This window comes from Lepisma saccharinum, chromosome 7 (genome assembly GCF_977018435.1).
Source record: "Lepisma saccharinum chromosome 7, izLepSacc3.1, whole genome shotgun sequence".
In the NCBI taxonomy this organism is placed as follows: Eukaryota; Metazoa; Arthropoda; class Insecta; order Zygentoma; family Lepismatidae; genus Lepisma; species Lepisma saccharinum.
Window position 1 is genome coordinate 8,381,362 of NC_139235.1, and position 25,317 is coordinate 8,406,678.

Consider the following 25,317-nt stretch of genomic DNA (forward strand, 5'->3'; position numbering starts at 1 on the left):
AGTCCGGATTAATGAGGTTTTACTGTATTACGAATGCGATGTGAATTCTAGAACTATAAAGAAGGTGAAACTGAAAATGAAGCATTTAACTATGATAGGCAAAAATAAAACAGAAAACGCAGATGATACTGATGTATATGCACTGGTTCTTCAAAGCAGTGCTGTTTCATCTGCACTCAGGTTGTAACTGGGCTCTCGGAAATGATTTGAAAATAAAGCAATTCATCTGTATTTGCATACCATTGCAGTTCTTCCTCCAAAAAAGAAGGCTGGTTTAATAAGAAGACAGGATGATAATAATAGTAGAATTCATAATTTCATTGAGGCTCTTTTCACTACAACATTAGCATGTCGATTTTCTTTTTCTGGTTACCCTTGTGATTACAGACATTAATTAATTCTCAAACTATTTTCATCTCCGCACTTAATCGACTTGCACCTGTTCCAAATCTCGGAAAATAAAGTGAACAGACACGTGCATTCTTCGTAATTTCCTTGCTACATTTCAATTCCAAGAAGAACCAGATACCATCATGGGCGACTGTGTGCAGGACGTTTTTAACAGTTTTAGATTTTGATTTTTTATAACGTCTTCTGGGATTCTTAACGGGAGAAAAATTGGTTTTGGGAAGCTTTTTACCAAGGTTAGGCATTATTTTTTAAAACGTTTCTAATTCCCAAATGTACCTTTTAACCCAATCTTGTTTTTTTAAAAAAAGTGACGCTGCATGTAGGATAAACTAGTACCAAGTGAAGCCTGAAGAAGGGGGCTGTAGGAACCCTAAAACGTTGCTTAAACAACAAAATACTCGCTTAGAAAGTATTATTCAGCATTTCAATGTGACCCCCTCAAGCCAATCCATGGGCAATCAATTCTGTTTTCCCTGATTTATTTACAATTTTCATTTTGTTGATTCCACGGGATGGAAACACATGCAAACTTTTCACTTGTCTTGACCCACAAAATGATTCAGAGCAAAAACTGAACAGTAAACGTTACTCTTTCGAACATTTCCCATGCTTTGAACAACTTCCTATCCTACATAGAATAGTTCTGAAAAATCCCTCCAAATGGCATATTGGATATTTTTAATCGCAAATAGCATGTGACTGCAGATGGCGAGGAATGGTGCCAATCACGGCCAACTTTATTCAAGGCCAGAATCCTTAAATTTGGCAATGCTGTCTCGCCAGCCTAAAAATCAAGCTACATAGCATGGGCATGAATAGCAAAATTTATGTTGACTCTTAAAGAAACAAGGGAATCTGTGTAAAATGTTTATCTTTTACCAAATCTGGACAGAAGATTGACATTACGATGTAAGTGGAAAACCTACATTAACAATAGGCATATAAATTAAATAACTTGAAATAAGCAGAAAATACAAGGCCAGCTTTCCATTACATACACAGTATGCTGTAACAATTGATAAATTTTGGTAAATTTATCTTTATTATTCAAATTACTTTTCCATAGCCCTCGAATAAATTCTTTTGTAGTCTAATCCTTTTGAATGTATATTTTATCCTTGTTAAAATTGGAACGCAGTTTCTGCCAAGCGAGAAAGAACGCAAAGCAAGTTGAAGCTTGCATTCTTTTTCTTTCTAATCAACAATGGGTTCTTTTTTGTTCGGCGCTGCGCGATTCTGTAAGTAAATTTTGCTGTATTGTGTTTCTCGATATGCTTTTTTCGAAGGGTTATTTGTTTAAGCTAAAAATAACTTTCCATATGTCCAAATCTTTTGTTGAGAAATAGAATTGCGCAATCCCACGAGTATAAATACCAGCCGTTTCGCTGGCAAAAGAATCAGTTGATCAGTATATCTTTAGGTGATTAAATCGCTTGTCGAGGTCCAGGGCTGGGAGAATACGGGCGTTGTGTGGGGAGTGGCTGGTCAGCTCTCCCTTCCACAATGTCCGAGGTTTTCCGTAAGCCACCTTTCAGGATTTGTGCTGGTCAGCATGATCCTTAAAGGGGATTTTGGCAGGCTTATAAATAGTTAATTCATATATAAATATTTAATCTTAATAATTTAAAATTTTGATTCATAAATTCTGTCGAAGTTGGCACTGGTCAGTGTGGCTCCGACGTAAATTCAAATTAAATAAATTAGGCTCATCAAGGACATACATCCTTCTCGTCAAGTTAATTTTTATTCTAAATCATTCTGAATTTTCCTGGTCAGGAGGTTCATTTAAATAAAAGTTTATTTTCTTTATTACATTAATACGAGAGCATACCTCTGGTCAGAATGTGCCTTTAAAATCTCGTAGCTTATATTTTTCATGTCCGTTTTAAAGTCAGAGTATCCGGAACGTTAAGGAAAGTTTATTGGTTTCTCTTATTTAGATTGATATTTGATGTAATTTTGAAACAGCTATAATAGGTGACCGGTCGAGTATATTTTTTTTTCTAGAAATTCATTTAATGTAAAAGTCTATTGTTTTGCTTTTGCAATGTGAGTAGCCAAAAAGGGTAGACATAGAGTCCCCCTATTATGTTAAGGAATTCCACGTGGACATTTGTAATTTGTGGCTGAGAAATGGCTTTGATATTGGGTAGAGAAAGGCTCCCCTTATATTTTGTTATGAATGTTTTTGGAGGTTGACCCTGAAGATGGTAGTTTACCTCATGAGTTCTAGAGAACATAATGCAGATGTGAAAATATGACAGAAGCACGAATAGTAATTTACGGAAAGATGTAATGCAAATTTTTCTTTTGTTTTGGTTAATAGTAATATTTTCGACCATTAGTTAATAATTTGTCACCCGTTAATTGAAACCAAGTTAAAGCTGTGTTAGTTCTATGATGGGATATGGACATAATATATAAGAGAGAGCTCTCTGGGTTTTATGTTTACTCTAAAGCAAGTTTCAGTCTATGTTACGGAGTCGTTATTGATCTAAATTTTATTTTGGCTTTGTAGTTTTCTTTTGATCAGAAGTTTGTATATTTTTCTTTTAACTTAACTATGTTTGGATTTGTAAATAAACTTGTAGTCGTTAATGGATATATCCTTATAGTAAATTTGGTTCATAAGTACAAATTAACTGGTATCCTTTTGGTTTGGTGAGGTGTCCCGCCGTCACTGGTCAGTGAGGTGTAGGCTTTATCAATCCATAAGACGTCAGTTTCGATTATGCTGATTTCGCTCGCGACTCGCATGCGTATCCTCACTGGTCAGTGGGATGCGGGTGCGATCACGATGGAAGTTTAAGCATGAGAATGGTTACCTTATTTTGGAGTTCTTAGATAAGTAAGCATAAATTTAATTTTAATTTTATTATTCAAAAGCAGACCCTTACTGCAGGAACTGAGCGTAGTCGTGGCATATATTATAACAGAAAGATAATTGGTAGGCAGCGTCGCCCGGTCTTGGTCTTTCGAGGGGGCCGAGTCGGTGCGTCGTATGCTAGGCAATGTGGGCCAACCAAGCTTAACTTTGCAATGCAACTTTCCAATAATGTGTAGTTTGTCCTTATTTTATTTGCTAGCATTCCGGAATGACATTCGAATCTCTTTAAATATTAAAATCCTGGAAGATCTAAAGTTCTAAAAGTAAGACGTACAAAGTAGCTGTGGATGTGATAAACCAGCATGAACGAGTGTTACATTCAGAGTTTAAATAAATCTATGTACATATTTCTGTACAACGTCTTCATTTTAGCAGTCTGTGACATAATTGCCAAGATTTATTCAACTGACAGTACATTGCAATTACGATATGCAAATGTACAAATATTTGTTTTGTTTGCATATAGCCCATGTATGTACAAGGCTAAAGTAACGCCGATTGCTGGAGACTATCTACTCCCTGTGAGAAAATGGAATGCTCTGCGGAATGGTCTGTGAAATGCTGGTATATGGCACAGAAAATGTAATAACGTACTGCTTTACTTATGAAAAATAAGGTTGAATACACTAGCGAGTACAATTTGAGTGAAGTGATTACGGGATGAATAGGCTACAAAAAATTATTACTTTTTGACGTCTGTGTGTTCATTCTCTAATGTTTCTTTGGTAAAACTTCGATAGCATCCCAACACCTCTCACTCATTTATTTAGTCATTTTTAACATTCGTACTTAACTATTCTGCATTGCAGAAAGATTCTTCAAGGTGCTATTTTCCTTTTTTCACGAAAAAAAAGTTCAATTTTTGACATAAAGAGCAAATATTAAACCATTGACGTTAGCCCCAAAAACCATTGACGTTAGTCCCACAAACCATTGACGTTAACCCCAAAAACCATCCACGGGTAGCCCCACATACCATTGACGTTAGCCCCAAAAACCATCCACGGGTAGCCCCAAAAATTCACGACAGCCCCACGAACCATCACGGGGACGAGGTATGCCTACGAGGTTAGGTTAGGTCCATTTAGCACTCATTTTGTTCAATTTAGCATACACGGACAACATCGGTTTTTCTCGATGAAAGAAAATACCAACAAGAACTTCTAAATGCTACAGAAACTCATTTTGGTAATTAGTTTCTTGTGTAAAAATGAAGAAATCCGTTGGGATGCAATTGAAGTTTTAAGTTTCTTCCTAGTAACATCGGCCGGCTGACGTCATGGTTTACAGGGTTGCCAAACTGAAGGCTCTGGCCTCCATTAAAGCTGGCCGTATGCAAATGCCACCATTAACGTCCCACTTATTTTTAGCATGCAGACAACTACAGAGCATTCCCTGATATTCGCTACAAGACTCGGCAGCAAGCAGCCTGGCGTCAGCGCTTGTATTTCCCTGTGAACGGGGTCTGCGACAGTCGCCAAAGTCGGCTATTAAAATTACAGTTTTCATATTGTGTACTAACCTTGACTACAGAAGGTGTTGAAAATGATGTCCCTCTGCTGCAACACATTCCTGGCATCTCCGAAGGAAATTGGCATTTACACGTGAGAATTTTAGCGGCTCTAAATGCTGTGGTTTTTGAAACACCCGTTTCTTGAGAGAGGCTGCGAATAGATTCCCGAGGAGACTGTTCTAACCTTTGTGCTATCTCATCGAGTTTTTCCTTAGTAAGTACACGTGGGTTTTTCTTTCCACTTTTATTCAGAACTGACCCTGTTACTCTAAACTTTTTTACGAGGTTTAATATAGTGGTCCTATGTGGAACGGGAACACCAGGAAATGTTGTTGCAAAACGTCGTCGCACTTCTCCACAATTCCTCTTTCCGAGGTAACAATCCACAAGATACATCCTTTGTTGTAATGTAAACTTTTGTGGTGCCATATTAAGCCACAATCTTCAACACACGGACACGACACAACACAACTTCCGAGGGAGGATTGTACTGGCGTCAGTCTGCAACGTCAACAGAAAATGAAAGAGAGCGAAAAAAACAGACTGTAGCGTGCGACTCTCGCGGACCCCGTTCACCGGGAAAGACAATCGCTGACGGGCCGCTTGCAGCAGTCTCTCCTAGCGAATGTCAGGGAATTCTCTGTATATTTATATTACATAACGAGTACCAACCTGTTTTATTTTGTCACGGGGCTGTTCTTCTTGCACGATAGTGTGACCACGAGGTCTCAGTTTCAACAGTTTAGTAGCCGTATGGGCCGATGATTTAGAAACGCCTACTTCCTGTGCAACCCGACTTAGGGATTTGTTTTGCGAGCATTCTAATGATGCCCCAATTTCATCGAGTCTTTCTTCCGTTAGAATCGTTCGTTTTCGATGAGGAACTCTAGCGTTTATCGATCCAGTTTCTCTCACTCTCATAACATGTTGCCTAACTGTTTCTCTACCTGGAGCTGCAACTCCAGGGAATTTCTGTGAAAATTGCCTACAAACGTCTCGACATGATTCGGTTTTCACATAAGTGTCATACATGAAAATTCTTTGTTCTAACGTGAACTTTTCGGCTGGCATTTGGTCTCACAATGCTATTAAACACATACACTTGAAAAAATAAAAACAATAACACCCGAGACAAGAGCTTTGTGATAACAAAGTATGGCCACAGATTATATATCCCCTAATTCTTCTTCTTCTTCTTTTTTTGTCCCTGTCAGCATTATCTTGGGCCCGTTCCGAAAGTCGCACGAGTTTAACGCGTTAAACCTTTGGACATCGTTAATGTTTTTTATTTGTTTTAATGTTTTCTTCTAAAGTTGATAGTTAGTCTCACAAATATATAACAATTATTATAAATAATTCACTTTTTTGTCCATTTTGCTGTTTCTTAAAAATCACTTTATAATTCAAGTCTACATTTTCGAGAATATGCATACAGCATCCATAAGTTGATAAATCTGTTAAAATGGATGAGAGTGATATTGGGAATGGAATTTTTAAACGTTGTAAACCTTTGTAAAGTATGATTTGTTGATCTGAAAAAATTGGACATTCTAGAATTAAATGTTGAGCATCAGGATCAGGGACTTTAGATTTAAATTCTGCAATCCATCTATAGAAGGTGTTAAAGGCGCAGCTAAGTTACTGCCGAGCATGCGCACTCGTCTGGTCCCCATCGAACATCCGGTTACGCTTACGGTGCTATGGACGATAATATGAAACGGCAAAGTGGAGATTCTTTTACAAGGAAATAGGTTGTCAGCTGCATAGCATATGGTTGCACAGTTCGATCGGGTACAAATTTATTGAGTCAAGTATTCGGGATTAAAATTACCACCTGAGCGCTAGTGTCGCTTCCAATATGGCCGCTCTAAGTAGGATAGATCTTTGTTTACATTCAGCAGTAGTACAAAAGAGCAGCGTGTTGTCATGACTGGTATGGTAGAAAACGTTTAAATTACGCATTATTTTTAAATATTGCGAATGCGATGTGAATTCCAGGTACTCTACCAAACGTGAAGCTGTACTGAGAACGAAGCATTTAATTATGATAGGCAAAAATAACACGGAAAATGCAGACGAAACTATGTATACGCACTGGTTGTCCAAAGCAGTGCTGTATCATCTGCATGTCATGTAACTGGGGTTCTCGGAAATTATTTGAAAATAAAGGAATTGAAATTGACCTGTACCTGAAAAGCTGGGACAGGAGAAAATTGCGAACATATCGTTGCAGTTCTTTCTCGAAAGAGAAAGGCTGGTTTAATAATAATATTCACGATTTCATGACCAGGCTATACTCACTGAAAAAGGACATCGTACTGAATGAAACAGTAAAATTAGCATATCAACTTTTTTTCTGGTTACATTTGACATTAATTCATTCTCAAACTATTTTCATCTTCCCTCTTAATCGACTTGCACCTGTTCCAAATTTCACACATACGTAACACCGGTAATACATGGACGCATTGGTTAAGACGCTTCATGATTTTTCGGAAAAAAAAAGCTTTATTTATAAAGTACAATTTAAAACTTTACTTTCATGGAAATATATATTTATCTCTCGATAAATAAAGTAAGCAGACTCGTGCATTCTTCGTAATTTCCTTGCCGAATTACAGTGTTATATCCCCCATACCAATCTTCTGTCAATTACGTTTTCCCCGATTTATTAAGAAATTTAATTTTGTTGATTCCACGGGGTGGAAACACATGAAAACTTTTAATTTGTTCTTACCCATACAACTATTGAGCAAAAAAAAAAAAAAAAAGCTGAACAGTAGACCTTACTTTCTCGCATATTCACCATGCTTTAAACGACTTCAACCAGGGTTGGCAAAATTTAGGTTTTTTTAAAAAGAACAAAACAAACTGTTTTATTTGTTTAAAACATGTTTTTTTGTTTTAAACATAGTATTACACATGAGTTAAAAAAACATGTTTTAAATATGTTTTAAACAAAAGAAAGTCAACCTTTTCCCAGTAAATTATAGTTAAAGTCGTTATAGAAAAAAATACTCATTTTTATGAGTACAGTGACGGCAAGGACAGTTTATTTACCTTAGGAGATAAGCTTTACCACACTGCAGGGTAGCGGTGTGCGGGACATAATTTTTTGGGTCGAGACGGGAAATTCTTTAAATCCCGATATTCGGGACGGGGAAAATTCTCAATTTCCCGAAAAAGTCGAGAAATTTTCGGGACGGGATATGTTCGAAATTTCCCAAAGCTCTTCAAATCTCGAATTCTACACGTAATTTCCATCTTAAGTGCTTGATTTTGCACTTCTGGTACAAAAACTAACAATTTCCGATAAGTACCAAACATTTACAATGCAGAAAACGTCGAGAATTGACGACTTTTTAAAATGACCATTCGGTATTTCCCGACTGCTTGGGATCCCGAAAAGTCGGAAAGACATTTTCCGAAGTCGGGATCGGGACGGGAATTCCCCCCCCCCCCGATCCCGGTTCCGACTTTTGGGATCCCGCACACCTCTACTGCAGGGACAAAAGTTGGGGGTAATAGCCCCCTTTTTTCCCCACTGCTGAAGTAGGTTAGGATTCATATTCATCTAAATTTCAATAAACTAAATATTATATAATTACTATCCTCGTTCTGGAAAAATCAGGGTGAAATATTTCCTGCTGCCTGAACAGTTTATAAAGCAGAAAACAACCTGCAGTGGCATAATAGATTCTCCAGATCAATTTATCTTTCCAAGTAAAAAATTAGGTAGTGTCTGCTGCCAATTTCTTTTTGTGCTGGAACCTTAAAAAAAAAATGCGCGTGGCAGCAGACTCGGTCTTTGTCTTATCGTGAATTCATCATTCTATGTATGCTATTACGTCTGTAACGCATACTGTGAAGTTGTAGCGATTACTTTCACAAAAATGTTTTAATAAGATTATGTCCCTTAGCATTCTTCTAATAATAAACCTAAATGCTTTCGTAGTTAGGTTAGGTTCTGTTAGCATTAAAATAATATCGCTAAATGCTTTCCTTTCTAAAGAAAAAGGTTCTAAATTACCTGTACATTAATTCTCACTAATCATAAACTTGCATGTCTCTCGTCTCAATCTGTTCTTAAGATTTGTAACATCCTCTTAGCAGACGAATTACGTGGCAGGAGCAAATTTGAAGCTTATTCTTAATGCTGACACGTGCGTGGCAGCAGACTCGGCCATTAATTTACACAGATTTAATGAAAAGACAGGGTTGCCAAACAAAAAATATATCACAGACTATAAAATATCAAGTACCAAAATGTGTTTTAAACAATTCTAAAAAAACATGTTTAAAACACATTGTTTTAAACGTTTAAAACATTTGTAAAAAAAACAAAGCCGTGTGTTTTAAACACTTTTGTTTTAAACATGCCAACCCTGACTTCAACACAACGTATCCTACTTAGAGTACTTCCTGAAAATCCCGGCAGATGGCATATCGGTTAATTTTAATCGCGAATCACTTCGTAGGTTTCCGAAGGACGTAGAGAGACGAAACTTGTGGATACAAGCAGAAAGAAAAAAGGATTGGTACCCGTGCAAATTTGTACGACTTGTATTTTGTTACAAACATGTTGATCGTTTATCTGCGTATTGTGTTGTGGTGAAAAGCACGCATCTTAGTGAGGTTTTAGCGACACGCGACAGCAGTGGTTCTTACCGAAGTGACAAGCGGCACAGGCCCATTTAGTCTATAAATAAGCATTTTTACCGCTCATGGGAAATCAAGTCTCAGGCGCCACAATACACGCCATTTGAAATCTGAGTGACACGTGCAGCTTGTCGTGTCGCTTCGGTTCGAAAAATGTAATTGATCACTGAGGATTCACTTTTAAGTGGCACGGAGATTACACACCGAAGCAACAAGCAACAGCCCCTTTGGCGACACGATTCATGGTACTGAGAAAACAATAGTCCAGTCCAAGCGACACGTGCATTTTCTCGTGGTGAATCGGTTCGAAAGGAAGCTTTCAGACTGCAGCGAAACGTATCTCTTGGAAACCAACGTTCAAAAATAAACAACACCTTCCGAATTAAAGAGACACAACAAATTGCAGGTGTCGCTCGGAATGGGCCGTTTTTATCAATATCGTGCATTGTGTTGCCCCGGCCTGTTATTTGCGCAAGCGTGACTGGTGAATGGTTTGCTTTAGATGGAATGCTTCTATGCGAAATCCGGATATCGCTTCAGTCTGAAAACTGCCTTGTTGTTTGAAGTAAATTCGTGCAAGTGTAGGTTTTCCCTAAATCCCTCAGGCGAAAAGGCGACGTTGAAAGCACATATACTTATTTACTATCATTCGTTATGTGTCATTTCAATACTTCTGCAGATTTGTTGGCAAAGATTCATCGTGCGTGTACAGTGGGATCCATGAGTATTACCATTCAAATTGTCCATCACCATGTTCGTGCACTTTATTTGACCCAATAAGAGCTTCAAGAATTTAAAAAAACTCAAAACAAGCTGTTGACAACTTCTTCACCAGCATACATAAAAATGCATCGCTTAAAAACACACAAGATGTAAGAAAAAAATTAATAAAAATAGTCATGGACAATTTGCAGGGTAATACTCATGGATCCCATTGTACATGAGATACTTGTATCATGCTTGTATGTAGTATGCTATAGGTACAAATGGCGACCAAAAAAACACGTCATATTTTAATAATCTGCTCTGCAGTTCATCATCCAACGGATTCTAGACGTCCACCCCTTCATTGTAGAACTTCAACAAATACCTTTCTTGACTATCGTCGCACAACTGATGAAAACAAATGCCCATTTCTTACTTCGTATGCCGGTGAATCTGCACTGGCAACAACGGGGACTGGCCTAAACCGGAAGTTTCAGGGGGAGCGGGAAGACCTCACTAATGTTTATGTTTACATTTTTAACACGGTCTATATGTGTTGCCCACAAACTTAAATTGATCCTTGCACCATTCATTCCATTGTTCCATAATTTTGATTTTTACTCGTGGTAATAAATCAGTATACATTAACCTATTGAAACTTATGAGTTGTAAATCTCTGGCCTGTTTAGCATATATGTCCACTCGGTCATTTCTTACATTGATATTATGTGCTTTGACATAACTGAATTGTATGTCAATGTTTCTTTTGCAAGCAAATTAAATTTGTTGAATAATTAAAATAATAAGATACGATTGGTGACATAATTTGGGATAGGATGTAGATAATGCTTGAAGAACACTCAGAGAATCTGTAAGGAGAAGATTTTTTAAAAAATCTTCCGATATATCCCCTAAGGGTTATGTCTATGCCTCTTCTTCACGGGTCTCACTTATAGCACAACACTTGAGCATCATTGGTGTTCTGACGTCACGGCAGAAATCTCTTTAATTTTAGGCTAGATGTCTACGTTGTCAGATTAGGCTAACTAGGTTTAGTTCTCTTTGCCTAAATAATTATTTTTCATTGTATTCATGCTAATGGAACCTAACAGGCCTAACCTAACCTCGTAGGAATTACTCGTCTGACGTCAGTACGAAAGGTTGCTCAAGTGTTGTACAATATGTCTTACCCACCTTACTACAGCGCCTTGAATAACGTTGTGTGGAAAACGACCCAAGAAACTGAGAAACATAGATGGCAGTGCGATCAATGTCGGTGTTAATTTTCTTATGAAAGTAATGCGGCTTTGTTAGTTTTTTGAATATATTATGTAGATTTGACATGAAAAACGTTTTAAATCCATTCATTTTACAGATAATGACACAAACATGATATGTGCAAAATATCTCGGCGATATTTGTTTCGGTTCTCGAGAAACACGCATTCAAACACCGCTGAAATTCACCTACTACGTCACGGATTTGAAAACGTCCTCTCCACAGACAGGAGGTCCTCTGACGTCCTCACTTAGAAATGCGTGCAGGCGGGGCTTCTGCTCGTCCCGTCAACTTAGCATGAGCCGCGGAAGCGACAGAAAATTCACTTGTTACTGTGTAAAACAAGTATCTTGTAACTTCCAGTGCAAAAATCTGCGCTCCATTTCTTGGAGATGAATTATGCCCTAGCAGTTTAGCAGTATTTACTATAATTCAGCCACTCGGTAGAGGGTTTTACCATTAGGGTGACAAAGCAAAACTTGTAACAGTGAATGGCTGAACACGTGAACAGCCTTGTTCATTGCGAATACATAGGTTGGTTCTGACTGGCAAGAACTTAATGTTATAGGAATGCCTTTTCTCGAATTACAATTATTTTCGTCATAATATTTTCTTCACAAATTTTAAGATAATACTTTTAGAACACACTGGTTTACACGCCAATTTCTGCAATATAAGAGGTGATACGGTATAAAAAGGTACGGTGAGTTTTTAAATTTCCTGCAGTAAATGACAGTTTTCTTCAGTTAATATATATATTGCAAATTTTTGTATTTTGCCTACTTTTACGTCACTTTTCCGTTCACTTTGTTTAATCGCAACGATGAGAACGCATGGTTAATTTATTATGTATCATCTCTAACATCACATTTCTTCCCACTTTTGGCTAATCGGTACAATGAAGATGAATAACTACAAGCTGTATTCGAAGTCGGGGTGCAGGAGTACACCCCCCCCCCCCCACACACACTACCACCAACTGCACAATCTAAGTATCACCCAACCTGCCATGATAAGAGACGAAATTTTTCTTCTGTCCCATCCCATTTCGAAAACATTCACTTGTCCCCCAGACGGAACATGCCTCGTCTCGTGAGCAACACAAACATTAACAATAGAAGCATCCCCCTAGCTGTCTCCAAAGTCTCGAGCAAACATCCTCCCATGTAACAATTTCCAGTTCAATGAAATGTCACTCACAAGGAAACAGTCATGCCTAGGTCGAGAGTCAAACCTGGAACATGCGACTTCCTCAGATAAATCATGAATTTTGTGAATAATAATTACAACGCCAGCTCATTCCTGGTAATTCTGAATCTGCAGTTTGGTTTGCATATATAAGCAGGATAATATTTAGTTTTCGAGGGCTGTACCGTCGAAACGAGGAGTCAAATAATAATAATAATAATAAATATTAAGAAAGTTTTTTTGTATTTATAATGATAAGTAGAGCCCGGAAGTTCAGGCATTTATTTTCGTTAAAATAGGCAGGCAAAAAGGCATTTATAATGTGGAAAATAGGCACTAAAAATGAAAGAAAGGCAAAATAAACCGAAAAAGGCACATTTGGAAGTCGCTTACTTTTATCTATAATTTCTTGCAAAATATTAAAATCTACATTGGGATGACCATTTCAATTTTCCCCCTCTTGATTGCACATAACTACAAGGCGTTTTCTAAAGTTCTCAACATTCATTGACAGTCGTCTGTTTTTCATAATAGAAAATGATATTTCTACTTCGACAGAAGTTATTGGAGCATACATAAAACAAGCTAATGTAGCTGGACTCATTTTGGTAACAGCATTTTCACCTTTTAGAATATCACAAATTGTTTTCAATTGTTTCAAGTCATCATTTGCACTCACTACCCGTTTGCACTTTTCCGCAACAGCTGAACCCTTTTCTGCTGGCACTTCCATCATCTGCTGCATAGATTCCTCGTAGATTTTCATGGATGCTATAATTGTAATTGTCTCTGGCAATGCACCATAATGTGCAAAAATAAACTTGAATAGCACAGGAGTTTTTTCACTTCACGAATTGAAGCTGCTTCATTTTCTGGAAGAGCATCGATTGCCTCACTGATTTTTTCAAGCTTGTTAGCATAATATATAGCTGCTGATATCCAGGTTCCCCATCTCGTCAAGACTGGTTGCGGAGGTAAACTAAGCTCAGGCGCAACTTCCTGAAATATTCGGGTTCGAGAGGGAGATTACAGAAATATCTTCTTTGTGTTCGAAATCAACCTGTCCACTTCAACAGTCAATCATGCACAAGAAATGTTAACCGAAAGGCAATATCCTAACTGACCATGAAATACTTATTTCTCACACTTTTCTCCTTCAGCAATGTTGAAAAATGCGTGAGTTCAATGTTACTTAAATAAGGCGAAAATTATTCACATAATAAACAGAAGAAAAATAAATGCCAACAACGTTATTTTGGAGAAAAATAATTTATACACATTTTTTAAAAAAAAAAATGTCAAATTTCATTGAAAAAGGCAAAAAAAGGCATTATAATTAAAAATAGGCAGTGAGAGGCAAAATAGGCTAAATGAAAAGGCTTCTAAAACATTCGAAACAACATAAAAAACGTATATCCGGAAAAATTTTATCAATATATGCAGTAGATAAAAAGAGGCATTTTGCCAAACTTCCGGGCTCTAATGATAAGTCTCTGCATACGTTGTTAATTCTATATTTTTCTAGACTTGAGACGAGAACGAGCATTGCCCTCCCAAACCGAGACGGATGTTTATAAATTGAGACGAGACTGTTAATGAGACATTTACAAATCAACACGAGACAGACATTTACAACTCTCAACGAGAACGAGACCAAGGCTGCCATGTCTCGTCTCGATAGGATCCTTAGTGGTGAAGTTGTGAACCAACCAATTAATACCATTTCAGTATGGGATATTGTTATACACATGGGCGTATATATAGTTCACGGGGGGAGGGATGGATCAACTTTTGGTATAATTAGGGTTGCTTTATTTCGTGAAAATCCAGGACACTGCTGGCCGGAAGCTTGTTGGGGAGCATGGGGGGAGAGGATGTTGGACCCGACAAAGTTGTGTGTTTGTAGTCACGAAGTATTGATACTTTTCTGTTCATCTTGTGTCACTACGTTTTTAAGAATCAAATTTCTTTAATATGATTCGAGGAGGGTGGGGAATAACTGGTTTGATACTCTCAATGCAGTTTCTTATCGCAGAAATTCCGAAACTATCAGGAAATTGCAGATATTTGTCTGCAGTCCCATCTGGTGTGTGGAATTACCGAAATTTCCTTCCCATCCGTATCCCGTCCTATACGTCTCTAATTTAAGAGAATGAAATAAGTTCGAAGGAATTTTTTATGAACAAGCGGATAGAACAAGGAAACTGGTAATTTTAGTGAACCAAAAAAAGAAGGGGGTTGGAACCGTTGATTCCCCCTAAAATGCGCCCATGGTTATACACATTATTTCCTTGTAATAATTATACATAAACTAAATATAGATACGATGTACTGTGCAACTAATGTAATCTTCTCAGGTGTATTTTCTCTTATCTGCAACAAAATATTTGATCATAATTTGCGCAACAGAAATGGAACACAAACTGAAATTGCTTTATGGAAAAGAAAGTTAAATAGGCTTTATAAAGTAAAGAATGTGAAAATTCCTATTTTGCACTACATAGGTTACGGTAAATATCGATAAATATAAGTTTAAAAAATATATTTCTAGTGTCTTGTCAGCAACCAATTTTATAAGCAATATTTTTCGCATGGCCTGAGAACACACGCAGCTGAACCCTTTCATTTACCTTGCACGTGAGCAGCACGGATATTTCATAGAAGAATGATCATTACAAAGCATAGCTTTCCTTTCTCCTATCGCTCCTTCTTCCAATATTTAAATCGGTACAGATTTGTAAAACTGTTGCACGTGTTCGCTCACCGTGGGCTACCCATCCGGAACTGGACGCTCGAAGCAGACGACAAACGAGCTCTCCCTAAGTAGTGACGTAGTAACATGGCGGCGGCGTGTTTTCAGCGCAACGCTAGCCTCGCAACTTTGGAAGTCTCGTTTCTGCCTTAAACTGGACGCAGAGAAACGCGAGAACTTGCAGGGGTCATTTTTCCAGGGTGTAGTATTTAAATATGTTGTAAAAAAATTGAGTGGAAATGTCCATTGATGGAAACAGTTATATTTGTGGAGTGATTTGCAGTCACGAAATGGCATTAATTTGGAAAGAAAAGTAAAATAAAATTAATAAATAAATAGCATGCGCAACACAAGAGGAAACATCGCAATATGATTTCGGACGTCAGGTCTTGGACTGTGTATTAGAGTTTATTTTTTCTATGTTACTAGAATATAAATAGTATCCTGAGAGATATTTCATACAGAGGCGACAAATGTCGCTTGAAAGCGAGCAGTCGGAAACAGGGTTGGCATGTTTAAAACAAAAGTGTTTAAAACACTTTGTTTTAAACGTTTAAAACACACGGCTTTGTTTTCTTACAATTGTTTTAAACTTTTAAAACAATGTGTTTTAAACATGTTTTATTTAGAAGTGTTTAAAACACATCTTGGTACTTGATATTTTATAGTCTGTGTTATTTTTTGCTTGGCAACCCTGTATTTTCATTGAATCTGTGTCAATTAATCCGTGCTTTACGGGTTTTACTTATCGCACAACACTTGAGCAACCTTATGTTCTGACGTCACAGGAGAAGGCTTCTTAATTTTAGGCTAAGCGCCTACGTTGTTAGGTTAGGCTAGGGTTACCAGATCGCTGTAAGGGAAATGTAGGACATGCTGTCCCAAAATATTTTCAATAAATAATACATATGTCTATAGAACATGTTAGAAAGTAATTGAAAAATGACACTTTTCAGTTTTAAAAAATGAATTCTTAAAAGCAAAATTGCAAAACTTGCAATCATAGTAAACAATACACCACTTACTACAAGATTTAGATAATACTTCTCAGAGGAGCCAATTTTTCTCAAAATTTCAGGTTTAGTCAAAATATATTTAGGTTAGAGTGGACAGTCAAACTCTTGAAATTATAGAGACCAGTACCAAACATTTTACACACTTTATGAAAGAAAGCATTTCTCTTGTGAGTCTGTTGTGCTGATGGTAATGAAAGTACACTCTCAAAATTTGCACTAAGACCTGTAATGGCAAACAAATATTCATCAATTACCGTAACTTGAAATGGTTTCAAAAGTTTCATCTTGGATAGTTTTTAGTTCAATAACAGGGTGTCTACCAAAATAACACATCCAGAATTCTTGACATTTTCTGGACTTTTCTAAACTTTTTCCGATTTTCTTAACGTTTATTTATTCGACCCATACTTAGATGCTTTGGCATCTGGATTGATTGATTGATTGGTGTTTTAAGTCCACTTTGTGCACAGGAAGGCTAATCGGGACTGGACCTACAGTTTCAAGTGGGATCCGAACCACTATGATTCTCCACCGGGTATTGAACCCGGGACCCTTTGGCGTCTGGACTCATCCAGTATAATCTGATGTGTTTGTGACTGTCCCTTCATCCATCTTTGCTTACCACCATTCATCCTCACCTTCGCGATTAACCAAAGGGGCAGAAAAAGTGAAGAAATAAACTAAATCAACCAATCAGCCATTGTGATAACAAAAATTCTTGACCACAAGAATAATTTATTGCTTTTTTATTGATTTCTTTACTTTTTCTTGACTTCCATTACTCCCTTGACTGGCAGGCACCCTGAATAACTTTGTTCTCTATACCCCTGCTTTAGAATCAAAATATTGAATCAGAATGGGAAGCACCAACTCGGGGTCCCCTTATCGCACAACAGCTGAGCTACGTTGCATTCTGACGTCAGGGGCGGCTCCAGAATTTTTCGACCTGATGGGCAGAACCTGCAGATAAATTAGGGTGGGCAGTACAAACGTAAGTCATTATGTGAGTTTGACTTACATGTATTCACCCTCCTTCTGTCTTTCTCTCTTTTTCACTCGAGATCTCCCTCTTGCCTTGTGTAGAAAGTGATTTGAAAGCAATGAATTCATCAAACATAATCATCGTATCCAGTAATTCGTATCTTTTTCACAGATTATTTGTGCTGTAAAGCGGGCCATCCATTTACAAAGAAGACGAGAGGGTAATGTTCCCTTGCACACTTGCAGCTGGAAAATCAGTCACTCATTTCTTGTTGCGTTTTTTCTTGGCTTCGCCCATCCCCCATCCATTGCATTCGGTCAATTTCTCGCGGCAAGACCCTTCCAAAATACAGTCGCTTCTTTCAATGTTATTTTAGATAGCGCTAGGGGTGTGCGGGATCCCGAAAAGTAGGGACTAGGATCGGGAAAAAAATTCCCGTCCCGATCCCGACTTCGGGAAATCACTTGCCGACTTTTAGGGATCCCGAGCAGTCGGGAAATACCGAATGGTCATTTTAAAAAGTCATTAATTTTCGATGTTTTCTGTATTGTAAATGTCTGGAACTTATCCGAAATTGCTGGTTTTTGTACCAGAAATGTAAAAACAATCACTTAAGATGAAAATGACGTTTAGAATCCGAGATTTCAAGATAATCGGGAAATTTCGATCATTTCCGGCACCGAAAGTTTCCCGTCTTTGTCGGGAAATGGCGGATTTTTTCCGTCCCGAATGTCCTGATTATAAAATATTACCGTCTCGACCCGTCCCGACCCAAAAAATTCTGTCCCGCACGCCCCTATATAGCACCCTTTAAAAAAAGAAAAAGTATGGATTCTGATTTTTGCAATGAGAATTGTACATAAGGCCATACGAATTTGATGAATGAGTTTAAAATTGAACAACAGAGAAAATTACAGAAACGGTTCACACAACGACGAAGTTTGCAATCACGTATCCAGAAATATTTTTCGAAGGGAGGGGTCCGAACCAAGTGTCTCAGAATAGTAATAATAATAATATATGGTAATAATATAAAATATGATAGTAATATATTAATAATAATTTAATTAATCGGGCGCCATTGCACCACAAACATTTGGATGAATAATCTTGGAAAAATGCCATGAACATTAGGTTCCAAATAATTTTACCATGGTACATTTTAATAAAAATGAAACTTTGTGGGGGAGGGGGTGTTCTCCATTGTGCCTTGCCCCGTGGTCTACAGGGATTAACGCGCACAGCTGAAAACAAGGAGGAGAGCTTACTGTATAATACTGATATACAAATGAAATGTAAATTAAATATAATGTATGGAAAAACCTAATGTAGACTCTTGATTTGGGAGGGGCGATTGCCCCCATCGCCCTCCCCATGTATCCGCGCCTGATAACAAAGTATGCATAAATACCAACATTCATTAGTCTACGATACTCCGTGTTCTAAATAGGCTACATAATAAACTTGCATTTTTGGGGGGCAAAATGAGACTTCAATTAATGTAAAACAAAAATACTGGTACACGCATTATTGTTACACATGTTAACGGAAACTCATTTTGGGCGCAGGTTTGGGTCGTCAATTTGCGACCCTTCGGTCACTCGTCTTCATCTGTTTTTGTCCGTACATGAAAGAAATAGTTTAAATCTCAGGCCAATCCATGGCGTCCGGAAGAGGGAGATGGTGACAGAAAGGATGCCCCCCCCCATGGAAAATGAATCTTACCACAAACTTATACATTACACATATATATTGCATTTCATTCACAGTAATTTATGTTAATTATTGGAAGGGTGGGTGTTGTAGGAACATGAGCGCTTCAATTTTAATCTGCATTTCTTTGAGGGGGCAGCACTATTAAGAGCCCGTATCACCGCTGGTGACGATACCTAAAAAATAGGTTCTTGCGTCGACGTTCTGTGCTCGAACAGTCAAGTGTGTGGCATTTAAATTTTACTGAGTTAAAGATCAAATATGAAGTTAGTTATGTCGCGCAGCCTTTTTTTAAATATATTATTTATTACGTAGTTTTCCTTATCTCAGGATGTGTCCAAAAGGTACAAAGTACATACTTGAAGTACAGTCTGGACGGAAGTGACGTCACCTAGTGCTGTTCGAAAGCGCCAGCACACGAGCGGTGCACACTTGGGCCGTGTCCGGATTGGCAAGGGCTCCGTCCCGTTCTCTCCCGTTGCTCTCGCGTGCCGTCGAAGTCACGTCCAAGTTGTCCGAATCTACATGTCCCCTTGTAGTACGGTTGTCACTTTTCCCGCCAGGTGTCAGCCCGAACTTCACCCACCGCGCTCTGGGGCGCAGGCGCACCGCACGGAAGCAGAAGGCAGACCCCAAACAAACATCACAATGATTTCCACCTATTTACTACTCATATTAAAAATGTAACATGCTATTTCATCATTTACAATTTTTCTACATTCAGTATTATCGATAAAATGTTAAAGTATAACTGAGTTTTACATCGCCTAATCAGTAAATGTTGTCTGTACAAAGTGAAAGTTAGAATATGGCTGCCAAGCGCAGGGCCACAGCGAGTTCAAGCGTGCATCTGTCGCGCCTCTCTGCTCTCCCCTCCGACTCCACGTCTGCCGCGAATTCGGACAACGGAGGCTGGCTGAGTCCCCGGATGGAACGGTGCTCTAGGTGACATCTGCTGCCGATTCGGACGCGGCCTTGCGATCTGTGCTTGCTTTTCATTTGTTAAAAAAATGGACGTCTGAAGTCAATCAGCTGGTAGTTGTAGTTCTTCCATTGTGTGGAAATGTAAGTAAACAAGTTTTTAAAATACTATGTAATTTTATTTATTGGTTTTATTCATATATGCGTGGTTTCTTTCTTCTATAGTGAGAAGGTGTTTAAAAGTGAGAAAACAATTTCTTTTCCCGCGATCGTAAACCATGGTGCGGAATGTGTGAAAATTAATTTGAAACAGCAAATTTCTTTCATATTTCTATAATTAATAACGTGCTGTGTTATATAAACTGCACGCCGAGTCATGTGTGTGTTGTTCACGGAAAACAAGAGTGGCACATACAGTCGATGTTTGATAATTTTAGTTTCGAAGCAACTTTTGTTGCATTCCTCACTTGTGTTGGCGCTGCAGTCGAAGTGCAGTTCGAAAGCTTTCCGCTTTCAAGCTTCAAGACCGCACTGCGAGTATGCTCTCGAAGTATGCTCGCTTCAAGTATGGTCTTGCAGCTTTAGGACACAGCCTTAATTTCGTAAAATTCACTTGCTCGCCAATTGTATGTAATAACTTAAATCAACATTTTAAAGCGCAAGAAAGCTTCAACTGTTCTTCTACAGCAAAGAAATGAAACTGATCTTACATAATTTTCTTTAGAATGTCTGTAGTTTGTCGACGTACAGAGCAATGTATGTAAATTTTAACTTCGACTTTTCTAAGCTGGTTGCGCTAGCCGTTTCCCCCTCTGTACCGCTCGCACTCACCCCCCCCCCCCCCCCGCTACGTCTCATTCGTGGGTAAGATAATGTAAGGCAAGGCTCCACGTTATGGGCGCCACTAATGCTACGCCCCTTGTGGGTACGTACTTACATGTTATTTACCACGGCTACAGATATCTTAATCTCAGGGGGATAGGTTCTTTGTTTGAGAATTCCAAATAAGAAAGCGTTTTATAGCCAAGAGGATATAGTAAAATGCGGATCTATATTCTGAGAACTTGACAAAATACAGAGAATATATATATATATAGACGGTGTTAAAGGCGGAGCTACTGCGGAGCATGCGCACTCGCCTGGCTCCCCTGGAACATCCGGTTACGCTTACGGTGCTATGGACGATAATATGAAACGGCAAAGTGGAGATTCTTTTACAAGGAAATAGCGTGTCAGCTGCATAGCATACGGTTGCACAGTTCGATCGGGAACAAATTTATTGAGTCAAATATCACTTCGTAGGTTTTCGAAGGACGAAACCTGTTGACACAAGCAGAACGAAAAAAGGATTGGTACCCGTGCAAATTTGTACGACTTGCATTTTGTTACAAGCATGTTGATCGCTTATCTGCGTATTGTGTTGTGGTGAAAAGAACGGCTCTTAGTGCTCTTAGTAAGGTTTCAAACCGAAGCGACACGCGACAGCAGTGGTTCGGTTCACACCAAAGTGACAAGCGACACAGGCCCATTTAGTCTATAAATAAGCATTTACCGCTCATGGGAAATCAAGTCTCAGGCGGCACAATACACGCCATTGGGAATCTGAGCGACACGTGCAGCTTGTCGCGTTCCTTCGGTTCGATACATTTCGTTGATCACTGAGGATTCACTTTCAAGTGGCACGGAGATTACACACCGGAGCGACAAGCAACGGCCCCTTGTTCTAAAGGAAACAATCCACCTTGCATTCGAGTACAACAGACCGAGGCGACACGATGCATAGTACTGAGATAACAGACCAGTCCAAGCGACACGTGCATTTTCTCGTGGTGAATTGGTTCGAGAGGAAGCTTTCAGACTGAAGCGATACGTGTCTCTTGGAAACCAACATTAAAAAATAAACAATACGTTCCGAATAAAAGCGACACGACAAATTGCAGGTGTCACTTCTCGCTTTCATATCGCTCGAACTGGGCCGTTTTATCATAGAATATGATGGGCCTGTTATTTGCGTGGTGAATGGTTTGGTTTAGATCGAATGATTCTGTCCGAAATCTCGATATCGCTTGTCGCTTCAGTCTGAAAACTCCCTTGTTGTTTGAAATAAATTCGTGCAAGTGATAGTGGCATGCCACATCATAGGTTCTCCCTAAATCCCTCAGGCGGAAAGGCGAAGTTGAAAGCACACATATTTTCTAGCATTTGCATGTGTCATTACTTCTGCAGATTTGTTGGCAAAGATTCACTTAAGCATACTTAATAATATAATAATATCACTAGTTTTATAGAATTCTATTTCCTTCACTTTTTCATTTACAAAATAATTGAGTATATCTAAACTTTCGTACGTTTTGAGTTCGTCGTGCGTGTACATGGGATGCGTAGTGGTATGCTATACAATTGGCGGCCACAAAGACACGTCATGTTTTAATAATCTGCTCTGCAGTTGATTATCCGACAGATTCTTGACGTCCACTCCTTCATAGTAGAACTTTAACAAATGCCTTTCTGGACTATCGTCGCACAATTGATGAAAACAAGCGCTTATTTCTTACTTCGTATGCCGGTGAATCTGTTCTGGAAACAACAGGAACTGGCCTAAACCGGAAGTTCCGGGGGGACCGGGCAAGACCTCACCAATGTTTATGTTTACATTTTTAACGCGGTCCATATATATGTATAATCGAAAAGGCTTCTTCTTCTTTTATCATCAAAAAGGCTTCTTCTTCTTTTAATATGAAAAAGGCTTCTTCTTCTTTTAATATGGAAACGGCTTCTTCTTCTTTTAATATGGAAAAAGCTTCTTCGTCTTTTATCATCAAAAGGCTTCTTCTTTGATAATCGAAAAGGCTTCTTTTTTTTCGTTTAATTTATTATCTTCCTTTAAAGCGTAAACTTATTTATGTGCTCGCTTTCCCCCCGCTTCTTTGTCAAACAATACAAGCTATACTTGTAGAAAGAGTAGGGTCGACTAAACTGACAATAGCGCCACCTCCTATTTGACGACCAGAGGGGAATAACCAGGATCGCTAATAACAAGCGCTACCAATGGCCCAGTGCGACTAATAAAGAGCGCAACCGAAAAGTGCTTCGGGGCGTCTAATTTGACACAGCGCAACCGGGGACAAACAACCAAAACACTGACGATGTTCTCCTTGTCAGGAAAATAAAAAGAGATAGATTTCTGAATTCGTTCGTTTACTTAATAACTTTCCTAAACGTTTCATATGCGACCATATTCTTAATTATTTTAATTTACTATATACAACATTCTATTTACTTTTTTTATAGTATTTGAACTCTTGTTTTATATATTTCTCAATTTACTATAATATATATAATCCCTCTTCTCCGCTCTAAGTTGTTTATAATTTCCTTTGCTCCTTTTATATAGCGTGCTGCCATCTCTCGTCGATTCCGAGAAACCATTCCTCCTCCGCCGTCCCTTTTTTCTTTCACAATCGGCCAATCTCTCAAGAAAACCGCATGCTGAGAGCTAGGAAAAGAAAGAAGAAGGCAGGGAAAGGTTTTGGGGGAGAATCTATGGTTTGGGCGATGCTTGCAAACAGGTATTCACTACCTGATATCCTAATACTAAATCACGATGGGGTTGTAGTGCAATGACAACAGTGAAGGACGGGGGATTTCCCCAGTATATTGTTCACAAATGGGAAGGGCTGGTTGCACAGACTGAAGTACACCTTTACAAAAGGTTTGCCTGCAAAAGAAAAATTGTGCCAAATTATAACTTTTTTTGTGAGAACACGAAAGGGATTTTTTTTAGGGGGAAGGTGACTTTACACAAAGATTTTAGGTAAATATTGTGTAAATTCTATCTGGTGGTGGATTATCAACCAGCCACGCAAATGAATGACTTTTTAGCTGTCGATCATAAATAAGTTCAATGAACGTTCATTGTCAGTTTGAGATATTTCTGAGGGTCAATGGTAAAAAATACTTGATGATCTATTATGGAAATAGTGCTATTTTTAAACATTTTGAACGTCCGTTCAATTTAATTTCGAATTTGACTCCTTTCATGATTTGTAAGTAGGGGGATAAAATATATTTACTTAATACTTTACTGCGTTATTTTATCACCAATTACATATATATATATATATATATATATATATATATATATATATATATATATATTACAGTCAGACCCAAAGAAATCACAACATAAGATAGTTCTGTGTCATCATATACAAAAATACTTTTAGGCATAGGTCTTATGTAAAATAAAATACATTAATTATATGTTGTTTTTTCTTTTCCAAAGACATTATTTAGTGGAATAATAGGACAGACTTACTATTGATAATGACCATACAAAACACGCCATAAAAATTTCATTCACTTTCAACTTTCTGGGGCCGGCCACCGTGGGGGAGTAGTTAGCACATCGCGCTACGATGCCAGGGGTCCCGGGTTCGATTTCCGGCTTGGCCACGGATGTTTGTGAGTGTCCATTCATCAATTTCATCATATCATCACTCATCCCCATCTTCGCAAATTGGCCAAAAGTGGCACAAAAAGCGAAGTAAAATAAAGCAAATCAATCAACTTTCTGGATATACGACAAATAACACTATTTCTGTATAAAGAATTTTAGGCGTGCTCAGATCCTCCGATTATGGGGAGCAAGGTCCTTGATAAGAGTTCAGCTGACGAAATAAAGCCTTCATTCCATCTCACTGTTTTTATTACATTGGTGGGAACAAAACAGGGTCGTGTGTGTCCCGACCCACCTAAAATCACTTTATTAGATGAATTTCAACTTCAGTGGCACCATTGTTCTCTGCTGGCGCTTTATTTTCCATCTCTGTCGTTCAAAGACTAATGTACGTATAAACGTGGTTTAGTACCGCAAATTCAAAAGAACTACACATAATTTATTCATGTGCAATATATGGGCAATTTATTCTGCAGACACATACAGATAATACAACTAAAGAATAAAATATGTGGAGGTGTTAATAAGAAATTTGCTAGTGGGAGAGTCCAATTACATAGGAAGTAATTCACTACCCTTTCCTTACGTAGTTGCTTGGAACTTTCGTAGGTTTGAAAATAGTATTTACTTTTATTTCTATAAAAGCATAATGTTGTTCAAGAACGGTTATTAGATTCCTCTGCACTAAATTTCTAAGTGAGACTATTAAGGGGCAACTTCTCCCTTCCCCCCCATTTACTCACCGTATGCAAAGAGTGTGAATACTTTTTTGCTGAAATGGGAAAATGAACCACAGCAAGAAACTAATAAAATACGTCTGTTTTTATGAACAG

At 38.2% G+C, this 25,317-nt stretch overlaps 1 protein-coding gene across 2 annotated transcripts in view; it reads right to left on the minus strand.

Moving 5' to 3' along the window:
- LOC145989713 (uncharacterized) overlaps positions 1 to 5,977 on the minus strand; it is a 35,312-nt gene extending 29,335 nt beyond the window's left edge. Inside the window, exon 1 of one of the 2 annotated variants that reach the window (XM_083124963.1) lies at positions 5,484 to 5,977. In XM_083124963.1, coding sequence (XP_082981089.1) covers positions 5,484 to 5,882 — 399 coding nt within the window. In that variant the 5' untranslated portion in view covers positions 5,883 to 5,977. Of the gene's footprint in view, positions 1 to 4,820 lie in introns of both variants that reach the window. The other variant, XM_083124962.1, reaches the window with a different exon arrangement.
- Between the last annotated feature and the right edge of the window lie 19,340 nt (positions 5,978 to 25,317).